Below are 24,420 nucleotides of genomic sequence, written 5' to 3'. Positions count from 1 at the left end.
GTGTGATTTTGATGAAAATATGTGAAATTAGGACATTTTATTTTTATAGTTAAAATGTTTAATTCACATTTTAAGTAAAGAAACACAATTTTTTTTTGAAAAGGAGGGATGTTGTGTACTCAAGAAACCCGTGACTATTTTGTTGCTAGGAGCATGAATACTGTAATGACCATATCAGACTTATGAGCGGTGCATGTGCACAGACGCATTAATGTATTGTTACACATGGCAGTAAACATGGTGTAATCACAACAAGAAAGTTAGCTATAAATCACGTCTCCCGAGTGCTTTATTTTGTCCTACCAATTACAAAAGGGACACAACATCCACCATATCTTCAGATTTTTCACCTCCTCCCATCCCTTGTCCCACCCTCTCACCACAGTGAGTTTTTCCAATTTGAAGTGAGCTCAAACATGGACTGCCAAAGTAGTAGATGGCCCATATATTTCTTTTTATTCAAGAATCATCAAAATACTGTATATCTGAGCACTTGAAAGGTTGTCACATTTTTATTACTAATGCTCCTTGAACATCATACTGTGTTTATATTGATTGTTTAAAGTTTCTGAATGTGTGGAATATTTTCATGCAATCAAACTGTGTCACCATCCACCCTTTCCACCTTTTTTCTTTTTTTGTTGCTGTTTTTTCTTGGAAGCTGCTGAAGGTTTTTGTTGCCGAGGGGGCACAATGTTGCTGGAAGGCACCATAGTTGTTGCAGTTCCAGGCCTTGGGGATGTGGGTGGGCTGTTCACAGTCTTGCTTGCATCACTGGATAAAAAGCAGAGTCATCATTATCCTGGGCTAAGTACAACTGTTAAACATACAAGGTGTAAAGACAGAGACAACATCAATCTAATTAAATGAAGGTTATAATCTTTTAAAAAACTAAACATAACAAATGGAGTTACACAAGGCAGTATTCACAATACCTCCATCCTTTGCATCTGCAAACTTAATGACACCCCCCCCCCCACTTCTTCATCCAAATTATTTATAAACATCACAAACAGCAGGTGTCCCAGAACAGAGGCCTTTGGTGTGGGGTTTGGAGGTGCATTGGACGTGCATTGTAAAGATTAGGCAGTTGAGTTCAGGGAATTGGAAGTTATTGAAGTGATGGAGGCCATGTGAAGTATCATAGATGTATACTGAACCAGGGGAACAAAACAGAAACTAGGTAAGTAGATACTAGTTTGTCTTATCCATCCTTAGAAATCTATTGGAAAGAAATTTTTAATATCTTTTCAACTGTATTTCAGGTGGAGCTACAACCCAATCCAGTAACTGCTCTTTTTGAGGTTATTGAAACAGACATAAGGAGTTTTTCTGTACCTGGGTTGTGGCCGTCTCTACATTGTTGGCTGGAAGAGTCATCATATTCAAATAGAAAGACTCTAGACCTCCAACAGTGTTTCAATGGTTCTCTCATATTATGTCCTGCTTAAGTTTAGAAAAGATTAGATATTATGTACTTGATTCATCAATGAAATTTGAAGATACATTGCAACGTTTTATGTCTTATTTTCATTTGATGTAAATGTTTTTAATGTAATTAGATGCACTCACTCTTCCAGATGAGATATAGTCTGAGCTCCAGATGAGATATAGTCTGATTCATGGTATGAATCAAAAGCTACAAAATATATGTAACCCTCAGGATAAGCTGCTCAGATTCTTTTTTGGTTAGTTTTCTTTTTTTTCCCAAAAGAGTAGGTTAGGTAGGTTTTTTTTATTTTATAATATTTTTGATGCCTTTTCTGTTTTTATCCAGTGCAGTGGAGGGGGGGACCAAGTTTATACTGTTTGAAGTTTTATCTTGAATCATTATCTTGATACATCTGTGACATTGTATTTTCAGTTTCGTTCCTTTTCTTCATTGTGCTATATTTATCATAAAAACAAATAAAAAGAAAGAAAAACACCTCATATTCTATATGGGTACTGTGCAACCAGATGGCATTAACATCAACTCTTGGTTTCTGATGTCACCAACATCTTTTCCTATTCTGGTTTCCTTTCTTCCAGCTCTCCATTCACAGAGCTACGCCTCTCCCACAGCCATTTCTCAGCTTTTCCCTCCTGCTCTCCTATCCATGTCCACCCATGGTCACTTGGCTGTTGGCTTGCGGTACTCCTCTTACCCCTTCATCCTTCCTTCCTTCCTTCCCCAGCCTTTTTATTCTGGCACCTGGTGCTTTTTGCTCATACAATGACAAAGGGCTCAGGCCTGAAACAGTTACATACCTGCCTCCAGACGCTGTGAGTCCTGCTGAGTTTCTTCAGCATTTTTGTGTTTGGCCTGGAAGTCAGCCTGAAGAAAACTGAGGTCCTCCATCAGCCAGCTCCCCACCATGACTACCAGCCCCCCCACATCTCCATCGGGCACACAAAACTCAAAACGGTCAACCAGTTTACCTATCTCGGCTGCACCATATCATCAGATGCAAGGATCGACAACGAGATAGACAACAGACTCGCCATGGCAAATAGAGCCTTTGGAAGACTACACAAAAGAGACTGGAAAAACAACCAACTGAAAAACCTCACAAAGATTAGCGTATACAGAGCCGTTGTCATACCCACACTCCTGTTCGGCTCCAAATCATGGGTCCTCTACCGGCATCACCTACGGCTCCTAGAACACTTCCACCAGCGTTGTCTCCACTCCATCCTCAACATTCATTGGAGCAACTTCATCACCAACATCGAAGTACTTGAGATGGCAGAAAATTGGGTAGGTCACGTCTCCAGAATAGAGGACCATTGCCGTCCCAAGATCGTGTTATATGGCGAGCTCTCCACTGGCCACCGAGCTCTCCACTGGCCACCGAGACAGAGGTGCACCAAAGAAGAGGTACAAGGACTGCCTAAAGAAATCTCTTGGTGCCTGCCACATTGACCACCGCCAGTGGGCTGATATCACCTCAAACCGTGCATCTTGGCACCTCACAGTTCGGCACTTCTCCTTTGAAGAAGACCGCAGAGCCCACCTCACTGACAAAAGACAAAGGAGGAAAAACCCAACACCCAACCCCAACCAACCAATTTTCCCTTGTAACCGCTGCAACCGTGTCTGCCTGTCCCGCATCGGACTTGTCAGCCACAAACGAGCCTGCAGCTGACATGGACATTACCCCTCCATAAATCTTTGTCCGCGAAGCCAAGCCAAAGACAAAGAAAGAAGAGACATCATAGCATCTGCTGACTTTCTGGTTTCAGTCCTATATTCAACTCTATCTACCCGTTCCATATACCACTAACTTCTGATTTCTGCAGGTAAGCCAATTCCAAGTCAATGGAGAGCTCGGAATTGTCTTTCTTTGATGAACATGTGTCTGAATCTGCAGGTGGACCAGTTGCTTCAGCTCTTGACCCAACAGTATGATTACACAAAACACAGAAATGTTGGAGGAACTCAGCAGGTTTTCCAATATCTCAAGGAGAAAGGGATCGGGATCAGGCCCAAAAAGTCAGTAATATATCTTTACTTCCTACGAACGCGCAAGACATGCTGAGTTCCTCCAGCCTCTGTGTGTTTTTACTACTTACCTGTTTTACAGCATGATTATACAGACTGAAAACACCAGATGGTTCATAATCAGGAACTGTTTTGTTATGATAGTTAGCACAACGCTATTACAATGCCACTGAACCGGGTTCCAATCTGGCGCTGTCTGTAAGGAGTTTGTATGTTCTCCCCATGTCTGTGTGTGTTTCCTCCAACCCTTCAAAAATATATAGGATGTAGGGTAACTTGTGTATTGGGCAAGAGAGGCTCATAGGCCGGAAGGGCCTGTCACTGTGCTGTAAGTCTACATTTAAAACAAAATTAAATACTCAATACAGGAATGATTGGAAAAATACAAAGACAATATTTGAGTTCATATCCTTCAACAGAACTGACAATACAGTAAGTGTTGCAACTTAAATCACAAGAATCATATTTTTACCAACTATAATCAATTAAGGAATGGTTGGCATAGCAGTTTGCGCAACTCCTTTACAACACCAGCGAACGAGACCGGGGTTCGAATCCTGTGCTGTTTGTAAGGAGTTTGTACGTTCTCCCTGTGTCTGCATGGGTTTTCCCTGGAGGCTCCCATTTCCTCCCACCGTTCAAAACATACAGGGGGTGTAGGCTAATTGGGCGTAAATTGGGCAGTACAGACTTGTGGGCTGAAATCATCTATTACGGTGGTGAATGTCTAAATTTAAAAAAAAGGGAACAAAAAATGTTGAAGCTGGAATCTTGAGCGAACAAAGAAAAGCTGAAGGGACTCAGCTGGCATGGAGGGAAATAGTCATCATCGCTTTGGTGTAGGGCCCTCTGTTGAGAATAAAGTTGGAAAGGGATGCAGAGTATAAAAGGGGGGAGGGGAGAGGGCTTGGAGAGGGCGAGGTGATAGGAAATTGGTCAAAGAAAGGGATAAGTGGAGAGACATGGGAAAAGAGCGGGTTTGAAGATTTGCAAGAAAAGTGAGAATGGGAGCAAGTAAAGGACATATTGATAATTTCTCTCCATGAATGCTGAGTCTTTCCACCTTATCATTGTTTGTTCAGAATATATTATACAGTAAAACACATGGTATCCAGCATCTATGGGATTTGTAAATGCCGGATAAGTGGGTTTTCTGGTTGCTTGAGACTCACTCTGACAATGCTTAACTAATATATCTGCATTAAGAATAAACAGTTTAAAAGACAAAAATACTCTCCTGTATTTACACTGAACAAAATTCACTTGTGTGAATATATAAACCTTAAAGTATTTTATTTTATTTTCAGAAATATTTAACTATTGCTGCATGGGCAGGTACCTCCCCCTCCACAAAATGGCCCAAAAGATGAACAATAACTTTACAGATAATTAACCCCCCCCCCCCCCACCCCGCTTCCCCAAGTTTATAGATAAAGCCTTAGTAAATAAATATTCTGCTTTGGTATTCACAAGAGAAAAGGATCTCAATCAGGACGAGATCGGAATAGAACAGGCTTGTGTGCTGCACAATATTGAGATTAAGGAAGAGGAAGTGTTGAATCTTCCTAAAAACACCAAGTTTGGTAAGTGTCCGGGGCCAAACAGACATACCCCAGTCTACTATGGGAAGTGAGGGAAGAGATAGCTGGGGTAGTGGCTAAGATCTACAAGTTCTCTTTGGGCACAGGGCAGGTGCTCGAGGATTGGAGAATGGCAAATGTGGTCCCCTTGTTTCAAAAAGGTAACAGGGAGAATCCTGGGAATTATTGACTGTTGAGTTTTTCATCAGTGATGTGCAAACTATTTGAGAGGATTCTTAAGGATAGAATCTATAAGCATTTGGAGAAGTATAGTCCACTCAAGGATAGGCAGCATGGATTTGTGAAGGGAAGATCATGTTTCACGAGTTTAATTGAGATTTTTTAGGAGGTAATAAAGGAAATTGATGAGGTTAGGGTGGTATCTGTGGTCTATATGGATTTTAGTATAGGCATTTGACAAGGTCCCTCATAAGAGTCATGAGGCTGCCTGGATAAAAAATTGGCTTGCATGTCAAAAGCTGAGAGTAGTAGAGGAAGGAAAGTATTCTGCCTGGAGGTCAGTGACTACTGAAGTTCCACAAGGATCAGTTCTGGGACCCCTGCTCTTTGTGGTTTCTATAAATGTCCTGGATGAAGAATTGGAAGGATGGATCAGTAAGTTTTTAGGTGATATGAAGATTGAAGGAGTTGTGGAAGGCGCTGAAGGTTGTCATAGATTACAAAAGGATATACCTTTTGTATAAGTTGAGTCGTGAAACCAAAAATAACTCTCAAAAATGGGGGTCAGCTTTTATGCTGGATATACTTTTGAGACCTTAAATTGAGCTCAAAATCTAATCTGCGCTGATCCTGTGTATGTCCATCCTTGAAAAACAAAAAAAAACCTGACTGCGACAGATTTTCATTGAGCTTTTTATTGAAAACAACAACACAATTACGACCCTTCAAAATCACTATCATTTTCTGAAAAAAACAACACATTTGGAACCTTTCAAAATCATTGTAACTATCGTTGTCTGAAGCAAAGATGGCGGCAAGCACATCCATACTCTTACTCTTTAAACAGTCATCATATGGGTCCCAGTCTGTATCTGATGAGGAGGTTTCAACTTCGTCATCAGTGTCCCACAATAAATCATCTTCTGTGCCATCAATTGCACAAGAGATACCTCATTTTTTAAATGATTTTATCACAGTCTCTATTTTAACTTTGTCCCATGCCTTGAGCACTAAGTTACACAGTGTATCAAGAGATGCAGCACACATTGCCCCGCCTTTTGTAAATCATTTTTCTGCTCTCGACATCCATGTATTTCATTCCTCTTGCATGTGGTCTTTGAATGGCTTGTTCAAGCAGACGTCGAGAGGTTGCAAAATAGACATCAAACTACCCGGGATTACCGTCATGCAAGTATTATGTAGTGGCAATCTACTTTTAGTCTTCTCAGTTAAGTGAATACAAAACCAGCAAACTCCATTCTTTGCGTAAACTGCCTGGCCGCCTGCTCCACACATTGTCTATCCCAGTGGTTCTAAGTCTTTTTCTTTCCACTCACATGCTACTTTAAGTAATCCCTATCCCATCAGTGCTCTGTGATTAGTAAGGGATTGCTTAAGGTGGTATATGAGTGGGAAGGAAAGGTTGAAAATCACTGCTCTAGACCCAATTGTTATGGAAATGTTTTGCTTGAGAAAAATTGTCATTGGCCCATTTCCTTTGGAGTTATGAAACCAAGCACATAACGAGTCAATTAGGTACGATTAAAACAGTGGTTTTCAAACTTTTTCTTCCCACCCACCTTAAGCAATCCCTTACTAATCAGAGCATCTATGGCATAGGGAATACCTAAAGAGGTATATGAATGGGAAGTAAAAGGTAGAGAACTACTGGTCTATCCATAGTTTTACACCATTTTCATCCATCCATCCTTCTTTCATAAAAATGTACAAAAATACCTGCAAGGAATTTCATTTTCGGTTTAATTTTGCATTTAAAGATTACCATGGGTCTTAACTTTGTCCTGTTGGCCATGCACGATAACATCAGGGTAAACCTGGTCTTTTTGTGGCCTGTACCTCTGGTTTGCACAGTTTTAACTCCTTTCCATTCCACTGTTCTATTGCCTATCATGTCGAAATTCATGGAGGTTTATTCCACGTTTCCAATATTTGCCAATGCAAACTGGTGTTTCTGACAGTTATGTACAATAAACTGGTGAAAACGTACAACTTAATGATCAAGATCTTTTGGTAGTTTCTGTGCAATTTTTGTTTTTTATCGTAATACCAGATTTTTTTTCCTGTTCATGAAATTCCACCAGCCCAATGTTGCCTCAAAATCATCACTGGGGTCTGGATGCAACTTGGCCCTCTGCAGTGCAAATGTTCTTCTTTTATTTTGGGTGTCTATGTAGCAATCTTGCCTCTGTTCACGTACCCATTCTGCAAATAGATTTTCCAACTCTGGCCAACGAGTGATTCCTTTTCTCAAAGAACATTGCCTTTTTGGTATTTTTCTTAAAGTCTCTTCTTTCTTCTTCCAATCTCTTACCAACTTCTCATGCCCATCAAAATTTCTTGCAGCACCACAGTTGTTCGTTTTCTTGGCCATTTCTATCACTTCCAACTTAAAGCTCACTATATTTTTGTCATGTGCTGCGTTGTGTCGATGGACCCTCCATGATAGCAATCACCTCCAGCCAACACTCAGCTGATCAATCTGCGCTATCTGTGGGGGTTGACGTATACGCTGGTTAACAGGCCATCTCAGGCATCACGAGCTTTGGATTCAACTTGTACACCAGCCAACAGTGCACCTCAGGCAACCAGAAAATTTGGGTCGACTTGTACGTCAGATATACCATAAAACCCTTAAAATTAGGCTAAAAAAGGGGGTTGACATATGCCGAAATATACGGTAGACAGGATGCAGAGTTGGATGGAAAAGTGGCAGATGGAGATCAATCCGGCTAAATGTGAGGTGATGCATTTTGGAAGGATAAAGGTTGGTTACTTTGGAGCGTGGATGAACAGAGGGACCATGGGGTCAAAATCCATACATCACAGTACAGGCCCTTCAGCCCACGATGTTGTGCCAACGTTTGTAAATCTACTCAACCATTCAATTTTTCCTTACCTCTCGCCAATAACTCTCTATTTTCCTTACATCTATGTGCCTATTAAAGAGTATTTTGAATGTCCTTACTGTATCAGCTCCCCTATTGTACTGAGGGGACCTATTCAGTCCCTCATGACTCCATTGTTCTTAATAAACATAAAATCTTTTTGAATTCTCCTTTACATTCTCTGCCAATATCATGTCAAAATCTCTTTTAGTCCTCCTTTATTTTCCTCTTCATTATACTCCTGCATTCCTCAAGGGATTTCCTCAAAGCTGTCTGCCTCTGTAACAGGGACATACCTTCCCCTCTTGCTCCTCCACAATCCACTCAACCATTCATCTCTTCCTACCAAATGGTCCCTTGGTACCTACCTTGTGACCACGTGCTGCACTTGTGCCCATACTTCCTCCCTCACCACTATCTGGGGCTCCAAAAAGACCTTTCAAGTGAACCAATACTTCTGAATACCAATGAACCAATACCAATGAATCTGTAGGAGTATTTTACTGCATCTGGTGTTCCCAATGAGGCCTCCTCTGCTTTGGGCAGACCAGGAGATCATTTCGTTGAGCACCTTTGCTCTGTCTGTTGCAAATTAAGGACCTCCCAGAGGCCAACCACTTTAATTCCACACCCCAATGCCACACCGACATGCCTGTCCATGGCCTCGTACTGCCAAATTGCAACATTCTGTGTCAGCAGACGCCATCCAGATATCATCAATATCTACCTTCAATATCATTTAGCCATCTCCTCTGTCCCCCTTCCTCTATTTCCCCACCCATTCCTTTTCTCCAATCAGAGAGCTATCCTTCTGAACCTTTTCTTTATTTCTTTAACCTGTATCCATCTATTATTACCTATTACTTGGTAGCCTGTTCACGTACCCATTCTGCAAATAGATTTTCCAACTCTGGCCCTCTTCCCCCCTCCCCCACCCCCCCAACACACCTTTTTATTCAGACACTTGCATGATTTTTGACATTCCTGATGGAGGGCTCAGGCCCAAAATGTCAACTGTCTTTTACCATCCAAGAGCCTGGATCTTGGTCACAAAAGAGGGCATCCCACCTGACACCAGAGCACCGGAACAACCCATGCAGACATGGGAAGAATGTATAAATTCTTTAGACACCACTGGATTTGAACCCAGGTTGCTGACGCTGTCATACCGTTGTGCTAATCACTATGTTAACCATGGTAACTTGTAGTATTGATCACTGGTACATTGCAAGAACAGACACACGCAACAAAGACTCACAGTTCACTTGCTCCAGATGACGTTGCACCTTGAGTTCCTTTCCCAATGGGTTCTTTCTTCTTCCCCTTCTTTCTCCCACGATAATATGAGCGTTCTCGCATGGGAATCCATCGCTCTGGATCTGGAGGCACTTTTGGATCATAATTTTTGGGTAGTTTTCCTATATGAAGAGTGAAATAATTGCACATGATGGTCTTAACTTACATTCAATGGTTTAACTAAATCAATAAGATCAAGATTATCTAAATTAGCTACTTTCTCATGAAAAGGTAAATTGTTATCCTTTTGAAAAGCTCTGATAAATAAACTTCTCATTATTTGTTATGACATATGAGGTAATTCCACCCTGCAATTCCAATCTTGCTTTGAGAGAAATCCCACTGATTAAATTCCACCCCCCACACCTCCCCTTTATCACTCATCAAGTCTAACCCATTTCCCAAAACAGCACAGCACTGGGATATGAGAGGAAACCTGAGAACCCAGTGTTTCACCATGTGGTTCGAGGGAGAATGTGTGACTATCACACAGATAGCACTGGATGTCAGGATTGAACCAATACCTCTGGAACTGCGAGGCAGTAACTCTACTTATTGTACAATCTTAAGCCCTCATTATTAAATATGGAAATGAATATGGCACTCACTTGGTAACTGGTTTGCACAGTGGCAATCCAGCCACTTGAGTTCACGCCTCCACAGAGCTCATTGTGTTTCCACTTTCTGAAGTTTGGAGGGGGTGGGCCAGTAATAAAACAGAAACATGTGGTGTGGGTGAGTTTCTCTCACCTCAGCTGCATGTCTAAGTAGGTGAGAGGACATAAATTGTCTTGCTGGGTGGAAGGTGGAGGTGCATTTGAAAAATACTCCTATTTAATACTTCCACAAAGTTATTGATCATGCTGCTTAAGGATCAAGTGAAATTAAGTTTGGGTATCAAGCAATAAAATAACATTAAATAAACTCTAAAATCTATCACAAAATAAATACACTGACGAAATATGACTGAAAAAAATCTTTTAAAACCTCTCTTTTTCTTCTTCTTTTTCTTTGTATCACCTTGTCTGTAAAATATAAAAAAAAGTACCATAAGGTCCAATGATACCAAAGCAGAAAAAATAAACTACAGTATAGATGCGAGTAATAGTTGATTTTTATGGACAAATTTTATGTTAAAATTTAGAGGGTCAACTATTCCACACATACTACTTTTGTCCAGGCGTCAACTGAGGCTTTGGGAGCGCGGATGCATGGGCGGGTGGCCAGGACCAGCTGTTAAGTCTATGTTTAGAGCTTTGGGAGCTCAAATTGGCAGGCAGCCAAAGCGAGGGTCCGCGATTGAGACGTTGAGAGCTCGGATGGGAGACGAGTGAAGTGAAGGTCTGTGGTTTGAGAGTAAGATGCTCTGATGGGCGGGTGGCCAAGGCAAGGGTCCACGGTCGGGGCGTCAAGAGCTTGTATAGGCGGGTGGCAGAGGCAGGGTATCTCCTGAGGGGGGCAGCTGGGTCCAAATATTGGAGGGGGGGGGGGGAGTCAACTTTTACATGCGAGATCTGGAAAATACCAGATTTTTGGGCCAAAAATAGGGGGTTGACTTTTACACAATATTGACTATTACACACGTATACATGGTATTTATGTGGAATTTGCAGAGCCAGGTTTTCAGAGATGGTGCAGATCAAATTTGTTCCTTACACCTAGCAGTTGTCAAATCAGTCACTCAAATATAAAGTCAACCACACGGGTTGGGTGGCAAGGTTGGCGTAGCTGATAGTGCAACGCCTTTACAGTGCCAACGATTGGGACCAGGGTTCAAATCCCACGCTGTCTGTAAGGACTTTGTTTGTTCTCCCCATGGGTTTTCCCCAGTTATTCTGGTTTCCTCACACCTTTCAAAACATACAGGGGGTGTAGGTTAATTGGGTGTAAAGTGTATGGCATGGACTCGTGGGCTAAAATGGCCTGTTACTGTATTGTATGTCTAAATTTAAATTTTAAATTTAAATTTACAACTCAATGATCAGAGGGTATTTCATACAATGCTTAAGGAATTCAGTGAGTTCATCACAAAGCAATTGTCCTTTGAGAAGTTAAAGGAAGCAGAGCTGTTCAATTCAATAGACCGTTCTCGCCATTAAAATTAATTGATATTTGACTGCAGGTAACCATGAAAATTCATATTAAATCCAAAAGAACATCAAACAGTACAACACCGTGTGGGTCCTTAGAACTACGATGTTACGTCAATCTATAAAAACCTACTCCACAAATAATCTAATCCTTCCCTCTCTCACAGTTCATAACCCTCAATTTTTATTACATCATGTGCCTATTAACCATATAACCACATTACAGCGCAGAACAGGCCAGTTCGGCCCTACTAGTCCATGCCGTAGCAAATCCCCACCCTACTAGTCCCACTGACCAGCACCCGGTCCATACCCCTCTAGTACCCTCCTATCCATGTAACGATCCAGTCTTTCCTTAAATGTAACCAATGATCCCGCCTCGACCACGTCTGCCGGAAGCTCATTCCACATCCCCACCACCCTCTGCGTAAAGAAATTTCCCCTCATGTTCCCCTTATAATTTTCCCCCTTCAATCTTAAACCATGTCCTCTAGTTTGAACCTCCCCCTTTCTTAATTGAAAAAGCCTATCCACATTTACTCTGTCTGTCCTTTTTAAAATCTTAAACACCTCTATCAAGTCCCCTCTCAATCTTCTATGCTCCAGAGAAAAAAGCCCCAGTCTGCACAACCTTTCCCTGTAACTCAGACCCTGAAATCCTGTCAACATTCTCGTGAACCTTCTCTGCACTCTCTCTATTTTGTTTATATCTTTCCTATAATTTGGTGACCAAAACTGTACACAGTACTCCAAATTTGGCCTCACCAATGCCTTGTACAATTTCATCATAACCTCCCTACTCTTGAATTCAATACTCCGATTTATGAAGGCCAACATTCCAAATGCCTTCTTCACCACACCATCTACCTGAGTATCAGCCTTGAGGGTACTATTTACCATAACTCCTAAATCCCTTTGTTGCTCTGCACTCCTCAATTGTCTTCCATTCAATGTATATGACCTATTTAAATTTGCCTTTCCAAAATGTAGCACCTCACATTTATCTGTATTAAATTCCATCAGCCATTTCTCAGCCCACACCTCCAGCCTTCCTAAATCACCTTTTAATCTACAGTAATCTACCTCACTGTCCACAACACCACCAATCTTTGTATCATCCGCAAACTTGCTTATCCAATTCTCCACCCCTACATCCAGATCGTTAATATATATAACAAATAATAGTGGACCCAGGACCGAACCCTGAGGAACTCCACTAGTCACCGGCCTCCAATTGGACAAACAATTTTCTACCACTACTCTCTGATATCTCCCATCCAACCACTGCTGAATCCATTTCACTACCTCCTTATTTATACCTAATGCCTCCAACTTTTTTTCCTAACCTCCTGTGGGGAACTTTGTCAAAAGCTTTACTAAAGTCTAAATAGACAACATCCACAGCTTTCCCTTCACCAACCTTTTTTGTAACCCCCTCGAAGAACTCAATCAGGTTTGTCAAGCATGATCTACCCCTGACAAAACCATGCTGATTACTCCCTATCAATCCCTGTACCTCCAAAAATTTGTAAATAGCATCCCTCAGAACACTTTCTATTAACTTGCGCACCACCGACGTCAGTCTTACAGGCCTATAATTCCCAGGTTTGCATTTGGACCCTTTCTTAAACAGAGGAACCACATGTGCCACCCTCCAATCCTTTGGTACCACCCCCGTGGCCAGTGACATCTTAAATATCTCTGTTAATGGCCCCACTAATTGTCCACTAGCCTCCCTGAGTGTCCTAGGGAATATTTTGTCCGGTCCGGGAGATTTATCCACTTTTATCTTTTTTAACACAGCCATCACTACCTCCTCGGTTATCCTTATATGCTTCATGACCTCCCCACTATTTTTCTTTACTTCAACTGGTTCAACATTTTTTTCCCTAGTGAATACCGAGGCAAAGAAATCATTTAAAATTTCCCCCATTTCCTCAGACTTCTCACTCAGCCTACCCTCGCTATCTACAAAGGGTCCAATTTTATCTCTCACTAATCTTTTACTTTTAATGTACTTATAGAAACCCTTTGGATTTATTTTTACTCTGTCAGCCAAAGCCTCTTCATGCCTTTTTTTAGCCTTTCTAATTTCTTTCTTAAGATTTCTTCTACACTCCTTGTAGTCCTCCTTCAACTTCTCAGCTCCCTGCTCTTTATACCTCTTGTACATCTCCCTTTTTCTCCTAACCAAATTTCCAATATTCCTCAAAAACCAAGCCTCCCTATGACTTCCAGCCTTTCCTTTGATCCAGACTGGGACATAACTACTCTGTACCCTCAAAATTTATTTTTTGAATATCCTCCATTTTTCATTAACATCCTTACCTGAAAATATCCTGTCCCACTCAATACTCCCCAAATCCCTTCTTATTCCTTCGAAATTTGCTCTTTTCCAATCCAGAACCTCAACTTTAGGCCTCTCCTTGCTCTTCCTTAAAACTACCCTAAAACTAACAGAATTATGATCACTAGACCCAATTGGTTCTCCAACATTAATGTCCGCTACCTGACCTAGCTCGTTCCCTAACAGGAGATCCAGTATTACACCATCCTGAGTCGGTTCTTCTACTAACTGATTTAGAAAACAATCCTGAACACATTTAACGAACTCCAGCCCATCCAGCCGTCTAACAGTATGGGTATCCCAATCAATGTGTGGGAAGTTAAAATCTCCCATGATCACTACCCTATGATTTTCACACATATACGTTATCTCCCTACAAATTTGTTCCTCTAATTCCCTTGGCCCATTTGGTGGTCTGTAATACACCCCTATTAGCACCCTCTTGCCTCCTCCACCCCTCAATTCCACCCATACAGCCTCACTGGTCGATCCATCCATACCATCCTGCCACCTCACGGCAGTAATGTCCTCCCTAACAAGCAGAGCAACTCCTCCTCCTTTTTTACCCCCTGATCTATCACATCTAAAACAAATGTATCCCGGAACATTAAGTTGCCAGTCCTGCCCCTCCTGTAGCCAGGTCTCACTAATTGCCACAATATCGTGACCCCAAGTATCTATCCATGCTCTCAGCTCATCTACCTTGTTCACTATGCTTCTTGCATTAAAATATATGCATCTCAGAGAATGACCCTCACATATATTCTCTTTTTTACCTTCTACTCTAATCTCCATCCTACCTTTCTTATCTTTTTTATTCCTAGCTAGGTGGCCATACTCCCTGGACACTGCTCTCACCCTCTGTTCCCCACCCCCCTGCCAAACTAGTTTAAACCTTCCCCCACAGTTCTAGCAAATCTACTTGCCAGCACATTGGTCCCCCTCCAGTTCAAGTGGAGTCCATCCCTCTTGTACAGGTCCGACCTTCCCCAGGAGAGATCCCAATGATCCAGAAATCTTATCCCTTGCCTCCTGCACCATCTCTTTAGCCACGCATTCATCCTCCACATCCTCCTATTTCTACCCTCACTAGCTCGTGGCACGGGCAGCAATCCAGAGATTACTACCTTGGAGGTCCTGTTTTTTAACTTCCTACCTAATTCTACATAATCTTGTTTCAGGACCTCATCCCCACTTCTAACTAAGTCATTGGTCCCCACATGGACCACGACTTCTGGCCGTTCTCCTTCCCCTTGCAGAATGCTATGTACTCGATCAGAGATATCCCTGACCCTGGCACCAGGGAGGCAACATACCAACCTGGATCCCCTATCTCTTCCCACAAACCTCCTATCTGTCCCTCTGACTAATGAGTCCCCAACTACAAGAATCCTATTCTTATCCTTCTTTCCCTTCTGAACCTCAGGGGCAGCCCCCGTGCCAGATACCTGACCCCCGCGACTCGTCCCTGATAGGCTGTTCCCCTCAACAGTATCCAAAGCCGAATACATGTTGCTGAGGGGCACTTCCACAGGGGTACTCTGCACTGGCGCTCTCCCTCCTTTCCTCACAGTCACCCAATTCCCTGACTCCTGCCTTCTAGGGGTGACTGTCTCCTTGTAACTCCTCTCTATCACTGCCTCTGCTTCCCTTATGATCCTCAGTTCATCCAATTGCAGCTCAAGCTCCCTAACACGGTCACTCATTATATGCAATTGGATGCACCTTTTGCAGGTGCAGTCTCTGACTTCCCACATCCCACAATTGGAGCACTTAACTACCCCAACTGACTCCATTTCCTCCTTTCTTACTATAATTTTCTTTGGCTTGGCTTCGCGGACGAAGATTTATGGAGGGGGTAAAAGTCCACGTCAGCTGCAGGCTCATTTGTGGCTGACAAGTCCGATGCGGGACAGGCAGACACGGTTGCAGCGGCTGCAGGGGAAAATTGGTTGGTTGGGGTTGGGTTTTTCCTCCTTTGCCTTTTGTCAGTGAGGTGGGCTCTGCGGTCTTCTTCAAAGGAGGTTGCTGCCCGCCAAACTGTGAGGCGCCAAGATGCACGGTTTGAGGCGATATCAGCCCACTGGCGGTGGTCAATGTGGCAGGCACCAAGAGATTTCTTTAGGCAGTCCTTGTACCTTTTCTTTGGTGCACCTCTGTCACGGTGGCCAGTGGAGAGCTCGCCATATAACACGATCTTGGGAAGGCGATGGTCCTCCATTCTGGAGACGTGACCCAGCCAGCGCAGCTGGATCTTCAGCAGCATGGACTCGATGCCCTTTACTAATAAGCTCCTTCTTAGCCCCTGCTCACCGAAGTCCCTCGAACCAAAGTCCCCACTCCTTCACTGGGCCACTCACTCAATGCGCCGCTCCTCGCTGGCCGCTCCCTCCTTTTCTACTCCTTTTATTTGCTCCTTTTATTGAAAAGACTTTTGTATCAACCTCTACCACCACTCCTGGCAATTCTTTCAGACACCCACTACTCTGCAAAAAAACTAACTCTGACATCATCCCAAAACTCTCCTCCATTCACCTTAAACGAATGTCCCCTTGCATTAGCCATTGTTACCTTGGGAAAATGTGCTTACTGTCCACTTGATGCCTTCTATAATAATTTCACCTCTATTAAGTCACCTCTCATTCTCTATCGCTCTAAAGAGAAAAGCCCCAAATCACTCAAGCTTCCTTCACAAGACATGTTCCCAATCAAGGCAGCATCCTAGTAAAACTCTTCTGCACCCTCTTGGAAGTTTCCATATCTTTCCTATAATGAGACAATCAGAACTGAATCCAAATGTGGTATATCAAAAATGCTCTAAAGCTGAATCATTACTAAGAGGCTCATGAACTCAATGCTCTGACCAATGAAGGCCAATATATCACATACCTCCTTAACCTCTTTATTAACATGTGCAGCAACCTTGAGAGGTCTATAGATTTGGACCACAAGATCCCTTTGTTCCTCCATATTGTTCAGAATTACCCCATTAACCATATGCTCCATCTTTAAATTCAATTTTACAATGTGCATCACTTCAGTTATCCAGATTGAAATCCATCTTTCACTCCTCTGCAGAACTCTGCATCCTCTCTACATCCATTTATAACCTACTGCATGCTTCTACACCATCCACTACACCTTCTACCTTCATGTCAACTGTAAACTTAATAATCCACCTTGCCACTTCTCGTTCAAGTCATTTATAAAATACAAGCCTGAAAATCTTTTTCTTGTGGGGCCATGCAGAATTTCTACTTATCAATAGCATAAAATGTACTCAAGAAAAAGATGTATACAAAAAAAGAGAAATGAAGAATAAGAAATAAATTTAAACAAAATGACGATCCAATACTGAAGAAATAAATATTCAGTAATAAATAGCAAAGTCAGAATCCTTAAATGAGACCCTGTTGTTTAGGAGTCCAATGGTGGAGGGGTAGCGACTGTTCCTGAATCGGGAGATATGAGTCTTGTGGCATCCATAACTCTTTCCTGAAGGCAGCAGTAACAACAGAACATGTCCTGGGTGGTGTAGATTCTTAATGATTGCTGCTATTCTCCAAAGACAACTTTGCATGTCAATTTTCTTGAATGCGGAGAGAGTTTTGCTTGTAATGTTCTGGGCTGGTTTGCCAAGATTTCTGATTCCAATGTTATGACAGTAAGGTCGATGTCCTACCTTTATTTGTCCTTCCAAAATGTAACACCTCATATTCGTCTGCATTAAATTCCATCTGCGAGGAGTCACGTGATGGAGTAGTGGCCGGACGGTGAACTCCAGCCCTCTCCAGAAAAGTCGGGAAAAACAAGAGAAAATACAAAGGCACAGAAATACAAGTTAAAGAAAAGTGAGTATAAAGGTGGAAAGAAGATGGAGACAAAAGGAGAAAAATCAAAATCAACGGAAAGAAGAGAGGAAGAGAAGACAACGGAGGAAAAAGGTGAAGGCCTTACCTGTCCGAAGAGGCCCGCTGTGGAGAGAGGGCCCCACTACCTCAGGTCGGTAGAAAGAGAACTACAACAATGGCTCACAGAGCCGAGTAAAAGTGCGCAACCGCGCATGCGCGACTCCTCGCGCATGCGCGATGCGCATGAAAAAAAACACACCGACGGGAGGGGGGACCAGCTGGGGAGTCGATCTCCACAGCCGGCAACGACAGCTGCAGAACACCTGCAGCAAGAAGAGACCACAGAAGACAATGGAAACAAGAAAGAAGAGGAGGAAAGGGCAGCAAAGAAACAACAGATGGTCAACCTAGAGGAAGAAGAAGAGGAAGAATACAGTGAAATAGATAAAGGGAAAGGCAAGGTAAAGGATATACTTGCTCTTGTTAGAGGATACATGGAGTCATTTAAAGAATGGCAAACACAGGAATTCAATGATTTAAGAAGAAGAATAAACAACACAGAAAAGAAAATAAATAAAATGGATATGACCTTAACAGAAATGGGGAAAAAAATGGACAAGATGGAAGAACGGGCAATAGCAGCAGAAATGGAGGTAGAAGACTTAAAAAAGAAATTGGAGGAATCTAATAAAAAAACTAAAGAGACACAAGAATTACTAGCCCAAAAAATAGATATAATGGAAAATTATAACAGAAGAAATAACATAAAGATAGTGGGCCTTAAGGAAGATGTAGAAGGCAAGAATATGAGGGAGTTTATAAAAGAATGGATCCCTAAGGCCCTAGGATGTCCAGAACTACAGCAAGAAATGGAAATAGAAAGGGCACATAGAGCATTGGCCCCTAAACCACAACCACAACAAAAACCAAGATCTATTGTAGTAAAATTCCTAAGATATACTACAAGAGAAAAGGTACTGGAGAAGACAATGGAAAAAGTAAGAGAGGGCAACAAACCACTGGAGTATAAAGGGCAAAAAATCTTCATTTATCCAGATATAAGCTTTGAACTCCTAAAGAAGAGAAAAGAGTTCAATGCAGCAAAAGCGATTTTATGGAAGAAAGGATATAAATTTACACTGAAGCATCCTGCGGTATTGAAAATATTTATTCCAGGACAACAAAACAGACTATTCTCGGATCCAGAAGAAGCACGAAAATTTGCAGAACAATTACAAAAATAGACTGAGGGATGAAGACGGGTAATGAGAGCAAAAATTATCACGATTGATATGTATGTGGGTAAAGACAAAAATAGACTGAGGGATGAAGACGGGTAAGGAGGGTAAAAATGACCACGATTGATATGTATGCGGGTAAAGAGGTATAAGAGTGAATAGAGACAATGGGCATATGTGAAAGTATCTGTAATTAGAGGAAAACATAGAGAGTATAGACAAGAATTAATAAGGGAAGGTAATGGAATAGAGAGAATAAGGAGGGAATTAAAAGAGTGACCTTTGTGACATATAAAAAGCGAAATCTTTTCTGGGGGGGGCTGGGTGGGGGAAAAGAGCGGTCACTGCAAAATCAGTTGACGCTTGCGAGTGGATTCGCAAATCCAAATGGAGAGGGGAGATGTGGTTGTCCGACAAGGGATAAAGGGCAACTCAGGAGGGGAAGGGGAGACTGGGGATAAAGAAGATAGAAATAGGAGAATAAGGAAAATGTTGGATGTTGTAGGAATGTTGTCTGGTAAAGAGTTGAAAATAAGAAAACAGAAATGGAAAAGGAGGAAAGGTAATGATGGAAAAACGGAAAGAGAAGATAAACAAAATATAAAATGGCTACGCTGAACTATATGACTCTAAATATTAATGGAATACATAACCAAATTAAAAGGAAGAAACTACTAAATTTACTGAAAAAGGAAAAAATAGATATAGCATTTGTCCAAGAAACACACTTAACTGAATTGGAGCACAAGAAATTAAAGAGAGATTGGGTAGGACATGTAACAGCAGCATCGTATAATTCAAAAGCAAGAGGAGTGGCTATATTAATTAGCAAAAATGTGCCATTTAAAATAGAAGAGGAAATAATAGATCCAGCAGGGAGATATGTTATGATAAAATGTCAGATATATTCAGAGCTTTGGAATCTACTTAATATATATTCACCTAACGAAGAAGATCAAAAGTTTATGCAAGATATCTTTTTGAAGGTAGCTAATACGCAAGGGAACATACTAATAGGAGGGGATTTCAATCTGAATTTGGATCCAAATATGGATAAAACGGGGAAAAAAATTAACAGGAAGAACAAAGTAACCAAATTTATAATTAAATCAATGCAAGAAATGAAACTTGTGGACATATGGAGGAAACAAAACCCAAAAGAAAAGGAATACTCATACTACTCGACTAGACATAAAACATACTCAAGGATAGACCTATTCCTGTTATCAGCCCACATTCAAGGGAGAGTTAGGAAAACGGAATATAAAGCTAGACTATTATCGGACCACTCACCCCTGTTATTGGCAATAGAGCTAGAGGACATCCCTCCAAGAATGTATAGATGGAGATTAAACCCCATGCTACTTAAAAGACAGGATTTTAGAGAATTTATTGAAAAACAATTAAAAATGTACTTTGAAGTAAATACGGAGTCAGTGGAAGATAAGTTTATACTATGGGACGCAATGAAAGCATTCATTAGAGGGCAAATAATAAGTTATGCAACCAAGATGAAGAAGGACTATAATCAGGAAACAGAGCAGTTGGAAAGGGAAATAATAAACATAGAAAAAAAATTAGCAATAAAGGAAGATACAACCAAAAGAAGAGAATTGGAGGATAAAAAAATAAAATATGAAACATTACAAACATATAAGGTGGAGAAGAATATAATGAAGACAAAACAGAAATATTATGAACTAGGGGAAAAAACACACAAAATCCTAGCATGGCAGCTTAAGACAGAGCAAACTAAGAAAATGGTATTGGCAACAAGGAAAAAAGACAAACAAATTACATATAATCCAAAAGAAATTAAGGAAAACTTCAGAGAATTCTATGAACAATTATACCGAACCGAAAACGAAGGGAAAGAAGGGAAAATAGATGAATTTTTGACTAAAATTGAACTACCAAAACTACAAATAGAGGAACAAAATAAATTAACAGAACCATTTGGAACAGTAGAAATACAAGAGATAATAAAAAATTTACCAAATAATAAGACACCAGGAGAGGATGGACTCCCAATAGAATTCTACAAAACATTTAAAGACCTAATAATACCGCCCCTCCTGGATGTAATCAACCAGATTGATGAGACACAAAACTTACCAGATTCATGTAAAACAGCAATAATTACAGTGATACTAAAACAAGGGAAAGATCCACTCTCACCAGCGTCATATAGACCAATATCTCTGCTAAACACAGATTATAAGATAATAGCTAAACTATTAGCGAACAGATTAGCAGAACAGGTACCGAAAATGGTAAATTTAGACCAAACTGGATTTATCAAAAAAAGACGCACAACAGACAATATTTGTAAATTTATTAACTTAATTCATGCAGTAGAAGGAAATAAAGCACTGGCAGTAGCAGTTGCTTTAGACGCAGAGAAGGCCTTCGACAGAGTAGAATGGAATTACTTGTTCAAAGTATTGCAAAAATTCAGTTTACCGGAGAAGTATATTAATTGGATTAAAGCATTATATAAGGGACCGTTAGCGAAAGTGACAGTAAATGGACATGTATCAAAGCAATTTAACTTAAGCAGGTCAACGCGGCAGGGATGCCCACTATCACCATTATTGTTTGCGCTAGCTATAGAACCACTAGCAGAATCGATAAGAAGAGATAATAATATAATAGGAATAAAAATAAAAGACAGGGAATATAAAATCAGTCTGTTTGCGGATGATGTGATAGTGTACTTAACAGAACCAGAACTATCAATAAAAGAACTATATAAGAAATTGAAGGAATATGGAGAAGTGTCGGGATACAAGATAAACGTAAATAAAAGTGAAGCAATGCCTATGAATAACGCGGATTTCTCAAAATTTAAGGAGGAATCCCCATTCAGATGGCAAACGCAGGCAATAAGATACCTAGGTGTGCAAATAAACAAAAATCTAGGCCAATTATATAAACTCAATTACAATCCACTAATGAAAAAATTACAGGACGATTTAGAGCATTGGAAAGAGCTACCACTAACACTGATAGGAAGGATAAACTGTATTAAAATGAACATTTTTCCAAGGATACTATACTTATTTCAGGCATTGCCAATACAACTGACAGAAAAATTCTTCAAAGAGTTAAAGAAAATAATAAGGAGATTTTTATGGAGAGGGGGGAAACCGAGGATAGCACTAGATAAATTAACAGAATGGTATAAACAAGGAGGCTTACAATTGCCAAACTTCAAAAATTATTATAGAGCCGCACAATTAAGGTACCTATCAGATTTTTATCAAACAAGGGAAAAACCAGACTGGACGAGACTAGAATTAGATAAAATAGGGGAAAAGATACCTGAACACATATTATATAAATGGGACGAAAAATTGGTACAACATAGAACTTCTCCAGTATTACACCATCTCCTCAATATATGGAAGAAGATTCATGTAGAAAGAAATAAAATAAATTACCAAATACCAAAACTAATATTGACGCAAAATAAGCTACTCCCTTTTACAATAGACAACCTTGCCTTTAGAAAATGGGAAAAAAAAGGGATTAAAAGAATAGAAAATTGTTTTTCAGGAAGTAGATTCTTATCCTTTGAACAAATGAGAGATCAGTACAATATAACTGGAGATACAGCGCTGGCATATTACCAACTGAGATCCTACTTGAAAGATAAATTAGGAAGCAACTTGAGTTTACCAGAGGGAAGTAACCTTGAATATGTGATTACAGATACAATGTTAATCAAAAGATTTATAAAAAATATGTATATTAAACTGCAAGAAAAGGAAAATGAGGAAACAAATGGTAAAACTAAACAAAAATGGGAACAAGATTTAAATATAAAGATAAAAAAGGAAACATGGGAGAAGTTATGCTCTGGAACGATGAGAAATACAATAAATACGAGGCTGCGTATGATACAATATAATTGGTTACACAGACTATACATTACACCGCAAAAGTTAAATAAATGGGACCCAACAGTATCTGATAGATGTTTTCGATGTAAAAAAGAAAGGGGAACAACAATTCATGCAATCTGGACATGTGAGAGAGTAGAAAAATTTTGGGATGATCTCAATCAGATATTAAATAAAATAACAGAAAACAATATACCAAAGAATCCAGAGATCTTTCTCCTAAGTAACATAAAAAATAAAGAATTTGGAATTGACTTGGAAGATGCACAAAAAAGATTTGTCAAGATAGCCCTAGCCGTAGCAAAAAAATGTATTATGTCAACCTGGAAATTGGAAGATAATTTGAAAATACAACAATGGTATATAGAAATGAATAAATGTATTCCATTAGAAAAAATAACATATAGTTTAAGAAATAATATTGAAATATTCGAACAAGTATGGGAGCCTTACATTAAATACAGTAGCGAAAACCTACCGGGAACAAACATTACCTAAATTGATGGAAGGAGAAGAAAAGAAAAGAATGGACTCAGTAGAATTTCTGGTGTATTTTTGTTGAATGACAACATTGTCTAACTGAATTAATGCAACCTAGATTGTATACCTAAAATGGATGAGAGGGGGGGGGTGGGGGGGTGGCTTGGGAGGAGGGAGGGGGGAGGGAGAAAAAGTCACTGTAAATGTGTGGAAAAGAAAAAGTGTATATCATGGCTATTGTGATTTATGGTGTTAAAAAAAAAAAAAAAAAAAAAAAATTCCATCTGCCATTTTGCAGTCCATTTTTCCAGCTGGTCCAGATCCCTCTGCAAGCTTTGAAAGCCATCCTTGCTGTCCGCTACACATCCAGTCTTTGTATCATCTGAATACTTGCTGATCCAATTTACCACATAATCATCCAAAATCTCTACTCCCTTTCTTGAACAATGGAACAACATTTGCAAACTCCAATCCTCCTCTGTCCCTAGTGACGATGCAAAGATTATTGCCAGTGGCTCAACAATCACCTCCATCGCTTCCCACAGTAGCCTTGGGTAAATCTTATTATTGTTTTTAAAAAAAATGAACAATCACATATCACAAATGTTTGCCCACTGAGCGATCTAATGCCTGACCTGGTTCATTTCCAAATACCAGGTCAAGAAAAGCCTCTCTCAATCATGTGAAGTGAAGAGAGTGAGAGGACGTGAAACCCAGGAGCTCCCAGATCCACAAACCCAAGAAATACATTAAAATAACAATCAAAATACTCATCAGTGGTGTTGGAAGACAGCAGTAGGAAGATGATGAATAAAAATAAAACAGTCGAAGAGACGGCCCTGACTCAGGGCAGAGAAAATGGTGGTGCTGTCACAAGGCCCGCTGCAGTGGACAACGTGGGAGCTAAGGTGCAGCCCACCCCACAGGAAGATCGAGGCCAAGGTAAGGCCAATCTGGGGAGTGGAAGAGACACTACTCCAAACCAGCCCGGAGTGTGAGAAGGGGAACAAGCGCTCTCACACTGAACATGACGAACGCATTGCAGCCGGTAGGAGCCATGGCA

The 24,420-nt window shown here is 40.7% G+C and overlaps 1 protein-coding gene across 3 annotated transcripts in view; it reads right to left on the bottom strand.

The window, feature by feature from the left end:
- Positions 1 to 433: 433 nt before the first annotated feature.
- The window catches only part of srp72 (signal recognition particle 72), a 137,918-nt gene continuing 113,931 nt past the window's right edge, over positions 434 to 24,420 (bottom strand). For all 3 annotated transcript variants that reach the window (XM_069926132.1, XM_069926131.1, XM_069926133.1), the window contains 3 exons: positions 10,434 to 10,471; positions 9,409 to 9,568; positions 434 to 774 (listed from right to left, as the gene is read on the bottom strand). In XM_069926132.1, the coding sequence (XP_069782233.1) occupies positions 606 to 774; positions 9,409 to 9,568; positions 10,434 to 10,471 (367 nt within the window). In that variant the 3' untranslated portion in view covers positions 434 to 605. The remainder of the gene's footprint in view (positions 775 to 9,408; positions 9,569 to 10,433; positions 10,472 to 24,420) is intronic.

The sequence above is a fragment of the Narcine bancroftii genome, chromosome 3, assembly GCF_036971445.1.
Source record: "Narcine bancroftii isolate sNarBan1 chromosome 3, sNarBan1.hap1, whole genome shotgun sequence".
Taxonomy (NCBI): Eukaryota; Metazoa; Chordata; class Chondrichthyes; order Torpediniformes; family Narcinidae; genus Narcine; species Narcine bancroftii.
This window is presented reverse-complemented; position numbering and strand designations above follow the sequence as displayed.